General features: G+C 35.0%; 1 protein-coding gene across 1 annotated transcript in view; it reads right to left on the bottom strand.

Moving 5' to 3' along the window:
• The window catches only part of Grin3a (glutamate ionotropic receptor NMDA type subunit 3A), a 172,663-nt gene that overhangs the window by 101,139 nt on the left and 53,276 nt on the right, over nucleotides 1-18,248 (bottom strand). Inside the window, exon 3 of the mRNA XM_004848199.4 lies at nucleotides 1,434-2,481. Coding sequence (XP_004848256.2) covers nucleotides 1,434-2,481 — 1,048 coding nt within the window. The remainder of the gene's footprint in view (nucleotides 1-1,433; nucleotides 2,482-18,248) is intronic.

Below are 18,248 nucleotides of genomic sequence, written 5' to 3'. Positions count from 1 at the left end.
TAGCAAAAGCAATAAGGGACCTTAACAGTGTCTTTCTGCTCCTTTTATCTTTTATTCCTTGCCTAGTTAATGAGGCATTGTTAGCCAAATCCTTTCATGAGATTTGTGTCACTTACCACTTAAATTTTGCAGTAGCATATGGATTAAATTTCTCATGTTCTTTTGGTTGCAAAACAGATCTCACATCCTAATGTAAACTGTCCTTAAGAATTTTTCTGAAGTTGCCACCAGGCTTCTGGGCTACTCCATCAGTTGTTGAAGACAATTATAGATGTGCTTTTTAAAAAAATGCTATATGAAGTTAATTTTAAATGTTTAATATAAGTTTAAAGTGAATGATTCAGTGTCTTGAGACTTGGTGTGGCAAGAAGCATCTGAACATGATCGTGCTTTATCATTTAAAAGACTCAGTTCAGCTTTGAATATGGTGTGTACTGAGTGTGCTCACTGAATTGGAACTTTCTTCAGTCTCTGCTAGGTGTGTTCTACACAATGGAATGCAGTTCTGTTCAGGAGTTACCTTTGTCCTATCCCATCAGGGATGCAGTACTCCCCTTAGCCCTATTCCAATGGCCTTGGGCTTTGACAACCTCCTTCTCACTATTCCCATTAGGTAGGCTAGATTCCCCATGTACCCAGTCACTGAAAGAGACCCTGTCTTAATCCATGGAGAAGATAGATATTGCTGTCTTTACTTGAGTGCCACCATGCTTTACCTGTTTACCTGTACTGTCCTTTCCTTCTATCCCAGGAAAGAGATGTCTAAGATACCAAAGGCAGCCTAGATAGTTATAATTTCCTCAAATATCTCTGCACATTCTAATGTGATTGCTTGAACACTCCCCTCAACCCAAATTCAGAGATGTATAGCTTTCCTTACTCTATTAGAATAAACTGTCATTAGCTAATCCTACTATGCTAGTTCAGCATTCCTTATTTAATAGATGCTGAGATTCCTTGCAGTTGACTTTGGTGTGCTTAGGATAATAAATTCTTTCTTTTTTATTATTTTTAATGGCAAAGAATATAGTTTACTGTTTGGAATATGGACCCTCTTTTTTCCAGTAATTAATCAGTTTTTGAGGTCTGCTTTGGATAAAAATCTTACTTTGGAAGGCTGTTCCCTGATAACTATTCTGTCAGATGTTAAGTAAAATGAGGAAAAACTGCACTAGTAGACTTTTTTCTACTAGATATATAGTACTTTCTCTAAAACAAAAACTCCCTAAAGTTCCTCACTCCTTTGTGTCTTATTTAATAAAACAATAAAACATTTGGGTGAACCAGGCTGTGGACTCTTGGACACTAGTCTCTACAGTTGGCTGAGAGAATATTCTTGCATTAGATGAGGAAGATAGGCACACTATAGCATATGACACAACATATGGATTACAATGGGCAGTAAAGAAATCCAGAGTAAAAGGAAATATTACCTTAGGGTCATGTATTCCAGAAAGCTCTTCATAGATCTTCTCACCTACCATGACAGCAGCCAAGTTTGCTGTATATGTAGAAAGACAAAACATACAGAAAATGGCCCAAAGGTTCATTAAAAATCTTCCAGTCCAACATTTTGGGGGTTTGATGGCTGCTGTTCTACCAAACAAGAGGGCATAACAGACATTCAAGGCTGAAGAGAAGGAGAACACTTTGCTTCTGTTTCGCCCCTTGGGAGTCATACCAAAGGGACTCTTCCACTCATACAGAGTGAGAAAGATGGCAGTGATGTGCAGAGTGACAAAAATCCCCAGCCACATTGTCCAGTGGAGTGGCCACATGAAGGCTCCAATGGGAGCTGCTGTGTCTCGAGTCCTCACTAAGATGCCCAAGCTGGTGGAGAAGAAAGGGCTGGTGAAATCTATCACTTGGCTGCGTGCAGTGTTAATGCTGAAGGAAGTGACTGCCATGTGGGCAGTCCCATTCAGTAGATCACCCACCAGCCCAGTCCAGTGGCCATTTTTCCAGGCTCCATACTTTCCATCCCCAACAATATAAAGGTCAAAGTCAAAATTCATGTCTTCTGCTAGCTTTTCCAGCAAATCAATGCAATATCCATAGCAGCACTTCTTGAATTTTATTGGTACTGTATCATTACTGCTATGGAGACTATTGAATAGGCTGTCCAATATGGAAGAGTCATTAGTCATAGGATCTAGACAAAGTTGCCCTGCAGGACATAAGCCTTCATCATCTACCTCCCTTGTGAAGACAAATGGGTGTTCAATCAGGGTTACAACTCTTAAGTGTAGCTTACTTGAGTGCTGAAAGTGAGTTTTGTGCCTCTGGGCCTGCTCTGGCCATGTTCCATAGTCCATGACAATCTTGCCACCCTGCCAGCTGCCCAAGCGTGTCCACATTGGCTTTCCCATAGGGTCATGTTGCAGATTCCAGATGAAAAAGTTGTTTTCTGAGCTGATGATGGTGGAATCTTTGACTTTGATGGAGCCACTGAGGCCTCTGAAAGTGGTGTTGGCTAGAAACCTGGCAAAGAGGAGCAAAGGCAAAAGGTAAGGAAGACAAATGAGGCCAAAGGCAGGAAGCAGTGCTCATCTTTGCTTGTCTGTCTTAGTAAAAAGAAAATCTCTTTCATAAGATAGACATTACCTATATTTTCTTCAAGAATGAATAACCTAGACTCTAGGAGAATAGTCCTATTTCACTGAACTAATGAGATCTCAGCCTTGGATTTTAACAGTCTGGACAAGTGCTTGAATTAATCTTATGCTGAAACTTTTAATTTCTTAAGAGATGTGTTAACTGCTTTCTGTTATAAAGTGTTACTCCTTTTCACAACATTCCAAGTTATGAAGGGTGTGTGAATTTTATCATATTCCATTTCTGCTGTATTTCACTGTGACTAAATCTGCACAGTAAGTTTTTTGGTGTGGGAGTGAGTTTTAATAAATATAGATATACTTTTATAATTGTTTTAAAATTGAATCCATAGCATTAGAAGCAGCCAAATCTTGTTACTAGTGTTTCTCCTTGTAGAGTGGAAACCATTAACTTATCTGTCCTCATGGGGTCAATTAGAGCTGCATGTTGGATATCATCCAGGGAATAACTAACAACAACAAAAAGGTGATAAATAAATTTGCAGTTCTCAGGACAGTCTCAGGCTTTCCTTCTTTGTCATCAGAGAAAAACATTTGGTCTTGGCTCCAGAGAGAGCTTCTGCCAGAAGTCAAAGAAAGGAAAATTACCAATTAAATGACATACTGATTCCTAACCCTGTAAACTAGGACATTTTTAGTATATGTTCTGATGTAGACTGCACAAGAAAATTATTGGCCATAGACTCTGCCTTTTATGAGCCTGGGAAGATGAGAACATAGGAAATAACATGTGTTTGTGGCATCTCTGGATTCCTAATTATGGACTTATGTCAGTATAACAGCCCTGGCTTTGACATCAGACACACTAGCATTTGAATATTGGCCCAGCCACCTGCTAGCATTTATCGTGGATTTATTTAACTCTATTTTTTTCAATTTTTTATTTTTGTTAGTATATGTTTTCAGTACACAATGATTACATTCATTGTGAGGAGCTGGTGTAGGTACATAACTCATCTTAATTATTTTTCATCTTTTCCCCCCATCTATCCTCTTCCCTGTCTTCACTTCTTGGTTCTATTCCCTTTTGTAAAAGATCTATCTCCCTGTCTCCTATTGTCTATCTTTTATTTTTCTTTTAAATTTATTTATATTTGGGTGTTATTATGTAAGAGAAACTGTTATTTAAGCTTTTGTGTCTGATTTATTTCACTTAACATTATAATCTTAACTCTGAGCTTCAGTTTTGTCCTCAGCAAAATGAGGGAAATAATCCTTCCTCCATTACAAGGGAAATCATGCTTATAAAGCATATACCACACTTTCTGATGTGGAACACCTATTCTAGATATGGTAGCTATTATTAATATCATTCAAGTTTTTTTCAATCAAGGCCATCCCCAGGTCACATTTTCAAATCTTTTATTAAAATTTTTCTAGCTGGAGATAAAAAATAGCAGTTTATGATAAAATAATAGCAAGTCAAGCCATATTTCAAATTAAAAGAAATTAAATTGAAATGTGGAATGTACCATAGTAGGTATTTTAAAGAGCCAGATGATACAAGTCTAGCAAAACACATTAATCCTGTCACAAACATTACTCTATAACTTACAAATGCAAATAGAAGTAATAAGAAATTATGTTGCCACAGAAGGGACATAGAAAAATCAGGAAGTGTGAAGTATGTACTAATTTTCATTAGAGATAAATGTAAATCACATTTGAAGATACTCCTATCACTGAATGCAATGAAACTTCATTTTGGTAGATTGCTTGTAAGGCCAATTATTCATGTTAGTGCTCCCTGGTGAGACTCTACCACTTAAAATAAATTTTATTTTGCAACAAGTAATGAAGTCTCAGCTATCTTAGACTTTAAAACAGTTTTCTGCTTCTTCAGAGAAGCCAAGAGCCAAATCATTAAAAAACACAGATTAATCAATTGATAATTACCTAGGGACTGATAAGAAATCTCCATTTAGATTTTTTAAAACATACATACACAGTTGCTGACATAACCCAGGGAATGAAGAGGGCAGTAGTAGATAGGTTAATTTCATTTAGTCAATTTAGTGATCAGGAAAGTGAAGTGAAAGGTGTAGAAAGAGGAGATTTTCATTATTTTAAGAATATTTGGGGCTTAATGATTATAGATCTTTAACTGGATGGACCCTTGAGAGATTACTCTGACTAAATGTATACTAAAACCTTTTTCAGAAAAAGCAATTAGAAGTCTTCAGAAATCTTTCACTGTTTATACTGCTCCTTCATTTCAGTAAAGCCTATTTGTCATGATCAGTGTTAACATTTAAGATGGCCATGACAGAAGGACAATGTTCAATTGTCTTTGAGGCAGGAATTTGTCAAATAAAGCAAATCCATCAGGATCTGAATGTCTATAAGTTTTTCAGCCTAGAAAGCCCTTTGCTTGTTTCAGTGGCACTGAGACATTGGGCCCTAGATAATCCCCTTTAGGATAGATTATTTGTGCCTATTTTATTTTAGTCTTACAGTGAGAATAAATTAAAATAATCTCATAGATAGCTTTTATTTATAGTCATCTTCTCATGTATTCTTTGCAATGTTACAACAATGCATAGCAAAGAATAAAATCTTATACTATTTGTTAATAGATTAAAACATTGAGATCCTATTTTTGTTTAAATTGAATTCTACCGTGTTCCTTTCCATCTTGCCCTACATTCTTGAATAAATAAGAAAACAATCAGAAATAATTTTATTGGGAAGACAAATGGATACACGTACCCAACACTATTCTTAGCCCTTGTGGCTGCAGAGGTGAGAGACACACTCACTGGATGTGAGGGGCTTAGAGTCTACTTACAGGAAGAAAAAAAGTGAAGCAATTTAAACTAGCTGGAGACAAACCCAGGGCCACCAGAAGACTCAACCACCTACACATTGTACTCCAAGGTGCCACAGAGGGTTGCTTCATGAAGGGGGAGGCGGCAGAAATGAGTCCTGAAGAAGGAATCTCACTTATCTAGGAGAAGCTGGGAAATGATGGTGTCAACCCAGGGAAAAATGTGCACAAAGCCTACAGAGGGAACAGGCTAGGTGAGGATACATTGTGAGAAATAAGGGTGGAAAGTGAATTACATCAGAGTGGAGGTCAAAATGAAGGCAATGGAGAGGGCCATTGAATAGATTTTGTTTAGGGAGGAACATGAACGTTAGGTTTGATTTTTAAATGATTTTTTGCCAGTCTTATAGACAATAGTTTAAAAGGAAAAATTCTTCTTCATCCTTTTTCTTGCATTTGTTCTTCCTCTTTCACTACTTAACTTCTAAGATAGTAGCAGGAGAAGAGATGGTACAGTTGAGAGATATTTAGTCTTCATAAAGAAAAGCAGTGATTTAAAGAGGGCCAAATGAATAGGGTTGCATTTAGTTCACAAGCCATACGAAGAATGTGTGAAACTCAGTTTGGCAGAAGGTCATATAAAGAAGACCTGAATTATTTAGTTGAATAAAAGCTTGTTGGCAGCCTAAGAAAAATGTGCATATAAAAAAAAGGAAAAGTAATCTTAAATTCCTTTAATAGAAACTTAGAGTCTGTATCCTAAGAAATAATAAACCACCATTCTCTGTACTAATATTCTTCAGCCTGGATATGTACTCTATAAACAAATCTTCCAGATTCTGGAGTACAATAAAAAAAAAGAAAGGAAAATATGAGAGACTGCAGTAAGCACAAAAATCTGATCGGAAAATATGGTGGAAAAATATTAGAAAATAATATAGGAAAAATAAACTCTAACTAGACTATAAAGACCTCAACATTCCTGTTTTACAAGATAGGATTTTATTTTAATAGTAAAAAGAGAGACATGAAGATTTCTAAGTGTAACCAGAGGTCTACGTTAGTAATATTGACCCTGAAAGAATTAAAATGGAAGGAAGAAATAGTGACCTGGAGAGACCACTTAGGAGAATATTATAATACTTTTGTCAAAATGTAAGGGCCTGAATCTCACTCAAGTAGCCATGTAGTTTAGTACCATTCCTTTCATATTGTGCTGTTTGAGAAAGAAGTTCAGCAAGCTTCCCAAGATATCTCTCTGCTTAAAAGAATGAGTCTCATTGGTTAATGTTACTTAATTAAAAGCTCCCAATTATGTCACTAGTTAAGAATGAGTGTTGATTTGTACAGCAGCTGAAATAAAATTTGCAGTTTGCAAATTACTTGAAAATATTTTGGAGACAGTTCACAGAATGAGTTGGATCCATATTTAATATATTTATGATTTATTTTAGAAGCCATATTTGCACACAAAATCTTGACATACTAATTAAAGGATTTTTTTCATTAAAACAAATGAACAAAGATGTTAACAAGACAGCACATTACCCATCCAATAATTTATTCTTTAAAACTCCTCGCTATGTGCCAGGCATGTTTGAGATGCTAGGTACACAGTAGTGAGTGAAGACAACAATTGAAGCAACCTGAGGCAGCTCATATTCTATGAGGGGAGACAGAACAAATATGCATGGGATATGACATAGCACAAAGTGCAAAAGATGGAAAATAAGTTAGAGAAGGCCTTCTTTCTGAGAAGCAAATGCTTGGATAAAGATCTGAAGAAAGGGAAAGATTAAGCATAAGCATATCGGGTAAAAAGCATTGCACACATAGGGAGAAAGAAGTCAAACATCCCTGAAGGTGAGGTATGTCTGATATGTTTGAGGAGGGAATGAAAGGAGGAGAATTGAAGATAAGGTCAGAGAAAATTTGAAGGGTTGTGAGACTTGGGAAAAACATGATTTTTCAGGTCCTTTTTAAGGCCTTTGTTTTTTCTGTATGTGTGTGGAGAGCTATTTGTGAAATCTGAAGAGAGAAATAATATGATATATTTATATTTATATTTAATAGGATTGTCACAGTGCCATCTTAAGAATGGATTTAAGTGACATGAACAGAAGCAGAAAGAACTGATTAGGAGGCTGTTCCAACCCCAGACAAAAGGTGATGTTGCTGTGGCCTGAGGTGGTAGCTCAAGTAGTGTGAGGAATTAATTCAATCTTGAAGCCAGAATTTACAAAGTTTGTCAATGGCTCAGATATGATTGCTAGAAAATGCATGCTACTGAGAAGTTTGCCCTGAGCAACTTGAAGGGTGGAGTTGCCATTAACTGAGATAAAGAAAACTACAGGAGAATCAGGAATTCAATTTTGTGACTATTAAATTTGAGATAATTTGTAAGTATCCAAGTGCAGATATCAACTAGGTAGTTAGATTATCTGGAGTTCAGGAATGAGCTCTATGCTGAAGATACAAATTGAGGAAACATCAGCCTATACAAGGTATTTTAAAAAATCAAATGAGATAACCATATGAGCAATTTTAAATGAGTGGAAGTTTGACACATAAGTCCTGGGACACATCAACATTTGGAGGTGGCCCAGGTGAGGAAGAAGTAGCAAAAGCAATTTAGAAGAAATAATTAGAGATTTAGGAGAGGACATGTTCTAGAAGCCAATTAAAAAGGTGTGTGAAGAAAGGGACAGTGATGAAGTGTGTCAAATGCTTCCTTCAGACTGAATAAAACAAGGACTGAAAATTGAACCTTTGCTTTAGGAATGTTTAGGTCATTGGTGACTTCTGTAAAGTAACTTTGGTGAAGTGTTGTAGCTTAATATCTCAGTGGAACAGATTCAAGAAAGAATGAGGAGAAAAACTGGAGATAATTCTCTAGCATTATGTTGTATAGAGGAGACAAATGGAATAGTAATGGGGGGAAATCAAGTAAATATCTATTTGAATATATGTACACACCTATAAGGTGGACAAAGATGGCTTTTTTTTTTTAAGGGGTAGGGGTTTGTTTGGCTTACAGTTCATAGAGGTTTCAGTCCATAATCAGCCAACACCAAGGGAGGGAGGACAAACAGGCATGGCAGAGCAGAAACAACATGGCACACACAAGGCAGCAAACGTAAGAAGAGCAAAGATGGCTTTTAAGTGAGGACAATGATCCAGTAAAAATGATAAAATTGTTGATGTAGGAGAGACAAGAAGGAATTTCTGGGACAATGTTGTACTAGAGACAAAAAGGGTGGTGCTACAGGCACAGGTGGAAATGACATTCTTTGTTATAACAAGATAGAAGTCAGAGATAATGGAGGGCCCAGGGCAAGGAGTTGGTGGGTCCATGTGACAAGGGAGTTGTGGATTCAACTCATTTAGGAAAATTTGAAACTAAAATATAGATACAGTTATACTCTCCCCCTAAAAGTTTTTGAAAGAGATTTCATTATATTTTTAAATGGGACAAAAGGTAGTCTTGACAGTACAGAAATCAAAGGACATTCCTGAGAAATATTTTAGACAAATTTAGTTGAATATTCTAGACAAATTTAGTTGAAATGATTAGTGTTTTTAGAGGAGGCTTCTGAGCCGGCGAACCACCCCTGCCAGCACACAGGAGGTGAGCCGCATGGGCACCAGTAGCATCCCCCACCCCAGTGAAAATGAGAAGACATGTAAACAAGACTCAAAACCAGACTTCCAGATCACCTACAGCAACCCCAAAGGGAAATGAGATGGAATACTCTGATACTCAACCACCTGCATTCCCTGAACTGGCAACAAAAGAGGATCTGGAAAAAATGAAATCAGAAATAATTTCTCAGATAACAGCAGAGATTGTGCTCATAGTGCAAGACATGATTAATAAATCTAGAGAGGAGCTGAGGAACATGATGGAATCCCAACATAAGAAACAAATGGAATCCATAAAACAGAAACAAACAGATTTCCAGGACATTAAAAACTCCATTGAAAGTCTACTTAGCAGAATGAGCCAATGTGAGGACAGAATGTCAGATATAGAAGATAAGATTGCAATTAGTGACCAGGAAAAGAAAAATTGCTTCAAAATTTTAAGGAACCATGAGAAATCAATCCAGCAGCTGCTAGACAATGCAAACAAGAATAACATAAGACTGACTGGAGTCAAAGAAGAAGCAAGAGAGATGCAGATGACATAAAAAACCTTTTCACAAAAGTGATGACAAAAAACTTCCCAAGCAGAGGAAAAGAACTTGTCATACAGATAAGTGAGGGATATAGGACTCCAACTAGCCTTGATCACAAAAAAATCTACACATAGGCATATAACTGTTAAGATTCCAGAAACCCAACAAAAGAACAAAGTTCTACAAGGAGTTAGAGAAAAGAAACAAGTCACATACAAAGGAAAGTCCACCAGAATCACAACAGACTTCTCAACGCAAACCCTCAAGGCAAGAAGAGCTTGGAGTGATGTATTTCAAGCCCTAAAGGAAAATAGCTTTCAACCCAGACTGATGTACCCTGCAAAATTATCTTTCAAAATTGATGGAGAAATAAGATGCTTTCATGACAAAGAGCACCTTATGAACTTCATGAATACCAAACCAGCACTCCAATTTTAGACACTATCCTAGGAAAAGACAATGAGGATCACAATCCAAGGAAGCCCAGCAGAATGAATCTATAGGGTGTGACAAGAAATTAACATAAGAGGGGAGAATCCAACAAAAAGAAAAAGTCATGACAATGATAAGTCAATATGTATGCATTATAACCATCAAGGTTAATGGTCTTAACTCACCAATCAAAAGAAATAGACTGGCAGAATGGGTCAAGAAGGAAGATCCAACAGTATGCTGCATACAAGAAACACATTTAATTAAAATGAAACTCATAGTCTGAAAGATAAATGGTTGAAAATAATACTCCATGTGACAGAAACCAGAAAAAAAAGCAGGAGTAGCTATTCTCTTGAAGATCAAGTGGATTTCAAGCAAAAATCTGAAACACTGTGGTCCCAAGAATTTCAGATAAGGGATAGTCAACTTGTATGTACAAATCTATTGTGAACATGTGTTTTCATTCTTCTCAAGTAAAAACTTAAGAACAGGACTGTTGGTTTTTAACAGTAATAACAAGAAATTTCTATATTGTTTTCCAAAATGGTTTTATCATTTTACATTCACATTAGCAGTATTAGAAAGATCTAACTGGTTCACATCTAAGCTAACATTTGTTCCTTTCAAACTTTTAACTTCATTTCCCTAATGAGTGTACAATACGATCTTGTTAATGTACTGACTAGTATTTTTTCTGATTGTAGTGTTGCCCCCCTTTCTTTGTGCTGTACTGGCTATTTATCATCTTCTTGTGTCTAATTTTTAATTGGGTTGTCTATTAATGAGCTGTAAGAGTTCTTTATATATTCTGGTCATAGGTTATATGCATTATAAATATGGTCTGTTTAAGGACTACTTTTCATTTTCTTAATGATGTCATTTAAAGTTCTAAATTTTGATGGAATCTCATTTATCAATTTTTTTCTTTTATACATCATGTTTTCTATATCCTAGAAAATTCTTGCCTACCCTAAATTCATAAACATTTTCCTTGATAATTTCTTCTTAAAGTTTTATAGTTTTAGTCTTTCATATTTAGGTTCATAGTCCCTTTCAAGTTATTTTTATGTATGGAAATAAAGAGTTGAGGTTAATTTTTTATATATGGATACCAGGTGTTCTAGTGCCATTTGCTGAAAACACTATCTTTTCCTCTGCTCTTGAATTGAGTTTATGTTCCATAAAATGTTACTGTTAAATAATCTTTCAAAAATCAGTGGACCATATATGTGTGGTTCTATTTGTAGATTCTCTGTTTTATTCCAATGATCTATATGTCTTTCCTTACACCAACACTGCCTTGATTACTGTAGCTTTAGAGGAAGTCTTAAAATTAGGTACTAAATGTCTTCCAACTAGGTTTTTTTTTTCTTTTTACTTGTCTAGGTCCTTTGTACTTTTACATAACTTCTAAATTTCAATATCCAATTCTTCATTTATAGCAAGTATACATAGACCTGAATTTTTATATATACCTTGTGTTTTCTAATCCTGCTAAATTCAAATACAAGTTCTAGGGGCTCCTAGAGATTTCTTAGTATTTTCTCTGTAGATGATCATTTCATCTACATATAAAAATTTTGCTTCTACCTTGCCAATCCTATCCTAATTGTGTCATTTTATTGCCAGACTATTTTGATATGGGCCTAGGTTTCAAAGTTTAATGGACAGATGAAGAGTTTCCCTATCTGCCCTTGTTCCCCACCTTAGGGAGAAAGCATTGTATCTTCTCCATTCATATAAGCCGTTTTTGCTGGAGGTATGGAGTGCATGTCTTTGATCTCTTGAGAAGGTTCTATTCTACTTCTAGTCTCCTGATAGCTTTTACCATGAACAGCTGTAGAATTTAGTCCAATACTTTTTCTCCAACTACTGATGGGGTCATATGGCTTTTTCCTTTCCTGTGTTAAAATGATGACTTTTAGGGTGGATCTTTCAATGCTAAACCAACACTGCCATCCCTATAATAAAACCACTTTCTACATCTTGCCAGATCTGACTTCTAATAGTTTGTTTTGTTAAACAAATTTTTATCTATGTTCATACTTTTTTTCTTCTATTATTTTCATCCAGTTTTAGTATTAGCACAATGTTGATTTTCTAAAAAGGGGAGAAATGTTCCTTCTTTTTTCTGCTTGAAATGTTTGATATGATTTATCAGTTAAAATGTATATGAGCCTGTTGTTGTTATATATGTATGTTTTCAGGCTAGGAATATACTTTCTTTAATAGGTGCTATTCAAATTTTATATTTCCTCCAGAGTTAGTTTCATTAATTTGTCTTCCAAGGTACTTCTTAGAAGTTTTCAAATTTATTTCAAAAATATTTTTGTAATATGCTTTCTATGTCCTTTTAAATTCTGTAAAATCTGTGGTAATGTGGTAATCCTATAACTTGTTATTGTAATTTTAAAAATGTATAATTGATATTGTGTAATAGGAAGAAAATGTCTGAAGGAGCAGAAGTGGGAGGGGTAGGGGAAAGGAAAGAAGGGAAAAGAAAAAATATGAGAAAAGGGAAAAACAGGAAACAAAAGTGTTCACAAATAGGGAATGTTGGAGGAGGTGAAGGGAGGGCAAGGGAAGGGGAAAAAATAAGAACCAAGATACTCATGTAATGGTACAAGATCCCAATGATGAATGTAACTGTATTTTATACCTAAATTGTACCAATAAACTTAATGGGGGTTGGGGGAGAAAATGGAAAGACATCCCTTGTTCCTGGGTAGGAAGAATCAACATAGTGAAAATGGCCATACTTCCAAAACTGCTATGTAGATTCAGTGCAATCCCAATTGAAATTCTAGCAGCATACTTAATGGACCTTGAGAAAACAATACAAAAAATCATTTGGAACAAGAAGAGACCTAGAATAGCAAAAGCAATTCTAGGTAACAGAGACTTGGCAGGGGGTATCACAATCCCCATCTTGAAGCCATACTACAAAACCACTGGGATTAAAACAGCATGGTACTGGCAAAGAAACAGACCTGAGGACCAGTGGAACAGGTTAGAAAATGTAGAAACATCTCCAGACACACTCAGTCACCTCATCTTTGAGAAAGGATCCAAACACCCTCACTGGAGGAAAGGTAGCCTCTTTAATAGATGGTTCTGGAAAAATTGGGTTTCAACTTGCCAAAGATTAAAACTAGAGCTATATCTCTCACCATGCACTAAACTAAAATTGAAATGGATTATAGATCTAAATATTAAAACAGAAACACTACAGTGGCTAGAAGAGAGGTGTAGGATAAGATTTCATGAACAAAACCTTAGTTCCCTGTGAACTAGCACAAACAATCAACAAGTGGGATCTCTTCTTATTAAAAAGCTTCTGTACATCAAGAGAAACCACCAAGAGCATGAAGATACAACCAACAATGTAGGAAAATTTTTTTACCAGCTGTTCCTCAGACAAAGGTCTACCATCTAGATTGATAAAGAAATTTTAAAAAATCAGACCCCAAATTTAAAGACCCAATTTGAAAATGGGCATCTGAAATGAACAGACATTTCTCAGACAAAGAAGTAGAAATAGCAAGTAAACATATGAAAACATGTTCAACATCACTGGTCCTTTGAGAGATGCAAATGAAAACAACACTGAGATTCCACCTCAACCCAGAAAAGAATGGCTGCTATCATGAAAACTAATAAATGCTGGTGGGGCTGTGGGGAAAGAGGAACTCTGCTCCACTGCTGATGGGATTGTAGACTGGTGCAACCACTGTGGAAATCAGTATGGAGATACCTCAAAGAACTAGGACTGGAAGTCCCATTTGACTCAGCTATTCCTCTGCTGGGTATCTTCCCCAAAGAATTAAGAGTCATACCACAGTGATATATGTGCACCCATGTTCATAGCAGCACAATTTGTAATAGCTAAAACTTGGCAACAGCCCAAATGCCCATCAACTGGAGACTGGATTAAGAAAATGTGGTTTTTTAATAAAATGGAGCATTACTCCACCATAGAAAATGAGAAATTAGAGACATTTATAGCTAAATGGACTCAGATTGAGACAATACTCTTAAATGAAATAAATAGAACGCACATGTGTAAATACCAAAGTTTCTCTAGTGTGAGAAACTGAAAGTGTAAATAAGGACTAAAAGGTATAATAGATAATGTGAAATAGGAAGAAAAGGGGCAAAGGGGAAGGGGAAGTGGGAGGGGTAGGGCAAAGGAAAGAAGGGAATGGAATTAATATGAGAAAATGAAAAAATGGAAAGAAAGTCTTTGTAAACAAGGAGGGATGGAGGGTTTGAAGGGAGGGCAGGGGAAGGGGGAAAATAAGAACCAAGAGAGATTATGTAAAGGTTCAAATTTCCAATGATGAATGTCATTATGTTGTATACCTAAAATGTACCAATAAAATAAAATTTAAAAAAATGATTAGTGTGTGACTTTCTCATTTGAATTTGCAGGAGTCAATTCTAAAGCTCTCTGTACTTGGTATGTTTTTAAAAACTGTATTTAATTACTTTTCAAGTCTCTTCTATTAAGATTTCTACTTTTCAGTGTCAATTTTGGCAAGTAATATTTTTGGGGGGAATTTTTCGCTAGAGAGCTACAAAAAATATCATTTGAAAAAATTTAAGATGGACCGGGAATTTAGCTCAGTGGTGCCACTGCTTGCCTGCCTGACAAGCACAAGGTCCTGAGTTAGATCCCTGGTACCAAAAACAAACAAATAAATAAAGTAATGTAAGAATTTTTCCTCAATTATCTTTGGTCTTTATTTTATTTTGCTAATTTGTTCTACTGAGGTCTCTCCAACCTCTCTCTCTTCTAGTCTTTTTGGATGAGGATATATTTGTGTTCGTAATTTCTTCTTCAATAACAGATATTTAAAGCCATAACTCTATTACTGAATATGGCATATTCATTTTTAATTGTATTAGAGGAAGTGGACTATAAAATGTTTATTCTTTTTGTTTGTTTTGTTTTTTCTTATGGGATTAAGGATTGAATTGGGGCCTCATAAATGCTGGGAAAGGTCTACTACTGAGCTATATCTCCAGGCCCTAAAATGTTTATTTTTTGTTTTTAAAAATGATAGTGGGTAAATACATGTTTAACAAACAAAAGAAAAGAATTTATTTTACTTTTACATATTAAAACTTACTGACTGCTTTTAAATATCTTCTATGTTCTTGATATCTCTTTTTGTTTAAATTCTTTTCTTTTCTCTTTTGTTAGTTAAAAAAATGCCTGAGCTGACATATTGTTTGCTGCACACATATTTAGTTTAATGTATCAGGTTTGGAAAATTTTTGATCATCACTTTTGGATATGTTTTAGTATGAAGAGATTAGATTTTTCAGAAATGGCTTTTTCATTGTTGTTTAGCTCAAAAATTATAAAAATGGTGAACCAACAGTTTTGTAACATATGTTTCTTATGACTTGTGAAACTCCATTAATAATTGTCTAAACCAACATTTAAAATTTGATGGCTTACAAAACCAGAAATTTTTTTTTTTATTGTACCGGGGATTGAACTCAGGACCTTGTGCTTGCAAGGCAGGTGGCAAAACCCAGAAGTTTTTGAAAATTAAATACATTGAACTTCTGTGGCAATGGACCTCCATTCTGGAAAGACAATAATGAGCTAGAGTTGAGTTGACACTGCTGGGACGTATGAGCTGGTCCCATTCACATAATGGGGACATTCTCCCTTGTGCCAAGTAACACTCCATTCATCACTGTTACATGTCTGGCATTTCCTTTTTGGTCACTATTTTAGATGGTCATAATATTTAAATTAATTGTGATAACACATTAATTTTTTTGGCATGGTGTTTAGAACAAATATATAATACACAATACCAGAAATTATTTTTTAAATAGCTAGTCTCAAATTATGAAGTAAACACTCTGGCACAGAATCAGGTCATTTGCTACCTTTTTCTTTGTATGTGAATGGGGTATATATAATTGGAACTATTTCATAATTTGAAAGACTGTTTCAGCAAATTATTCAGGTTAGGCATATTTTTAAAGATATGTCATTAAACACATATGGTCACGATAGTGTATATCTTTTGTGTGGTACCAGGCATTTTGTTCATATCTGTATTAGTTAAATTCTTGATCTATTCAAATTTTCTACTTGTCATTTTTAGTATTCTGTATTTAAGAAGAAAAACATCCACTTTATTGACATTCCCTAATTAACTATAATTATCTTATTTTATTATAATAAGCTTATTTTTACCATTATGCTCACTTTCTTATTAGCAACTTATTTTTCTTGAGATGACTTTTTAAGAGTGTTGTCTGTTCTAATTATTTTTAAAAAGAAATAGGCTTGAATTTATTTGATTCTATTATTTTGATGTTTGATCACATGGCTTATATCTTATATTTTATGTGTCAATCATAAAATTTCTTTCTTATTCATTGTGTTTATTTTCCCTTTTTAGAATTTAATTAATGAAATATAACTATTTAACTATAATTATTGCTTTTCCTGCAAGCAAATGATTTTGATATGCTGAACTTCTGTTTTCAAAATAGTTAATAACTATATTACTGAAATGATTTGAACTTTGGTTTATTCAACTTTCACATATAAAAACCTGCTGCCATATTTTATAGCTTTTTTTGTGTTAGTCTATTGTAGTTTTGAATAAATATTCCATGTACTAATTGAAGTGAGTACATATTTTCTGTGGAATGTTAACTGCGGTATTCAAATTTTCTGGTACTATTACTCATATGTTACTTAACTTTGAGATGCTTATCTGAATAATTTACATTATTCTTTTCTTACTTTTTATTAAGTTACTCTGAAATTTACCAAAGTTAAAAACTCTCACTGCAATGTTGTCTTTTCCTTAGAGATTTTTATTTCTTATTCAATATATAAAGTTTTACAAGTTTTATGTTTATTATAAAACTATTTTTCTTGGTTTTGAAATAGTTCTGTAATAATGTAGTTCCTCTGAATCTTCATTTTAGCTACATATTAATTTACTTCTGTGTTGTTTAAATGCACCACCATTCTTACGTGTCTTTTTGATTCCCCAATTGTTTATAGGTCATACACTTTTTTTTACTTTGATTGTTTTCTACTCATCATCCTCTTTGTGTATCTATTTTCTCACTTGTTTTCTGGTTCTTTTAAATTGTTCTATTATCTTTGCTTTTCCCCCCTACTGTTGTCTTCTGTTAATTGTATCTATACATGAGAATATGTATTTTCTCTGTAAAGCCTTAAAATTTATTCTTTCCCTTGGGAAATTTCTTGACATCCTAAAAAAACTGCATCCTCATTATCTTATATCTTGAAAAATGAGCTGAATTTCTTTTCCCATGATCATCTCATCATACTTAATATTTTCCCCCAAGGAATGAAAGATTGCTCACCCTCCATAACACTGTATCAATTTTTTCTTGCCTGTGAGAACTTAATTTTAATTTTTTGCCTTTACCTGATTATAAATCTTTGACAATATTTTTACTGGTAATGGCCTTTCAAGTGTTCCCAGCCTCTGGTACCACCTAATTCTTGTTAGGTTTATTGGGTTCCATTGCCAGGTTTCCTTGTTCCGATGCACGAAATCTAAATCTTTGCTCCCCCCCCCCTACTTTTCTGGTACAGGGGTTCGAACTTGGAACCTTGCACTTGCAAGGCAGGCGGCAGAATCTCTGCTTGCTCCCTTTTAATTTAGTTCAATATCCTAGCTTTTGATATGTAGTAGAAAACTCACGTCAATACAGTTCTTTCATATGAGACAAAGAAATTGCTTAAAATTCTCTTTCTCTTTTTTCTGGGGCAAAAAATGAGGTCTGGGAAGAGAACCATGGATGTTCAGAAATCCTATGGGTTTTTTGCATATGACATGTCTGTAAGGAATCTTCTAATCAAACTCACATTCTCTAGAGTTCTACTCTTTTGCATTTCTTGAAAGCTCACAATTACATTACTTTCTCCTCCCCCCTTCTCTTTTACAGGGAAGAACCTCAAACTATATTCTTTGGATAGTCTTTTAGAAATCTTATACTCATTTCCCATGTATCACAAACTCAATAGACCTCCAGTTGTCTGCATTATTAGCTATTTACATTTTGTGCTTGTAGTTTAACCCATGTGTGTGACACTGCTTAAATTTTTCAGGTTCCCCCCACCCCCCATGAATCCTCCTACTCCTCAATGATTCTCATTTCACTTCTCTTTCTCAGGCTCTACATTATTTCACTTCCCTCCAGTATTCTTAACAGTTGCTGGCATGAGGATTAATT

The sequence above is a fragment of the Heterocephalus glaber genome, unplaced genomic scaffold (genome assembly GCF_053883595.1).
Source record: "Heterocephalus glaber isolate CG9 unplaced genomic scaffold, H.glaber_assembly_v1.0 deba00001481, whole genome shotgun sequence".
Lineage (NCBI taxonomy): Eukaryota > Metazoa > Chordata > Mammalia > Rodentia > Bathyergidae > Heterocephalus > Heterocephalus glaber.
The sequence above is the reverse complement of the archived record's forward strand: the minus strand, read 5'-3'. Positions and strand labels throughout refer to the sequence as shown.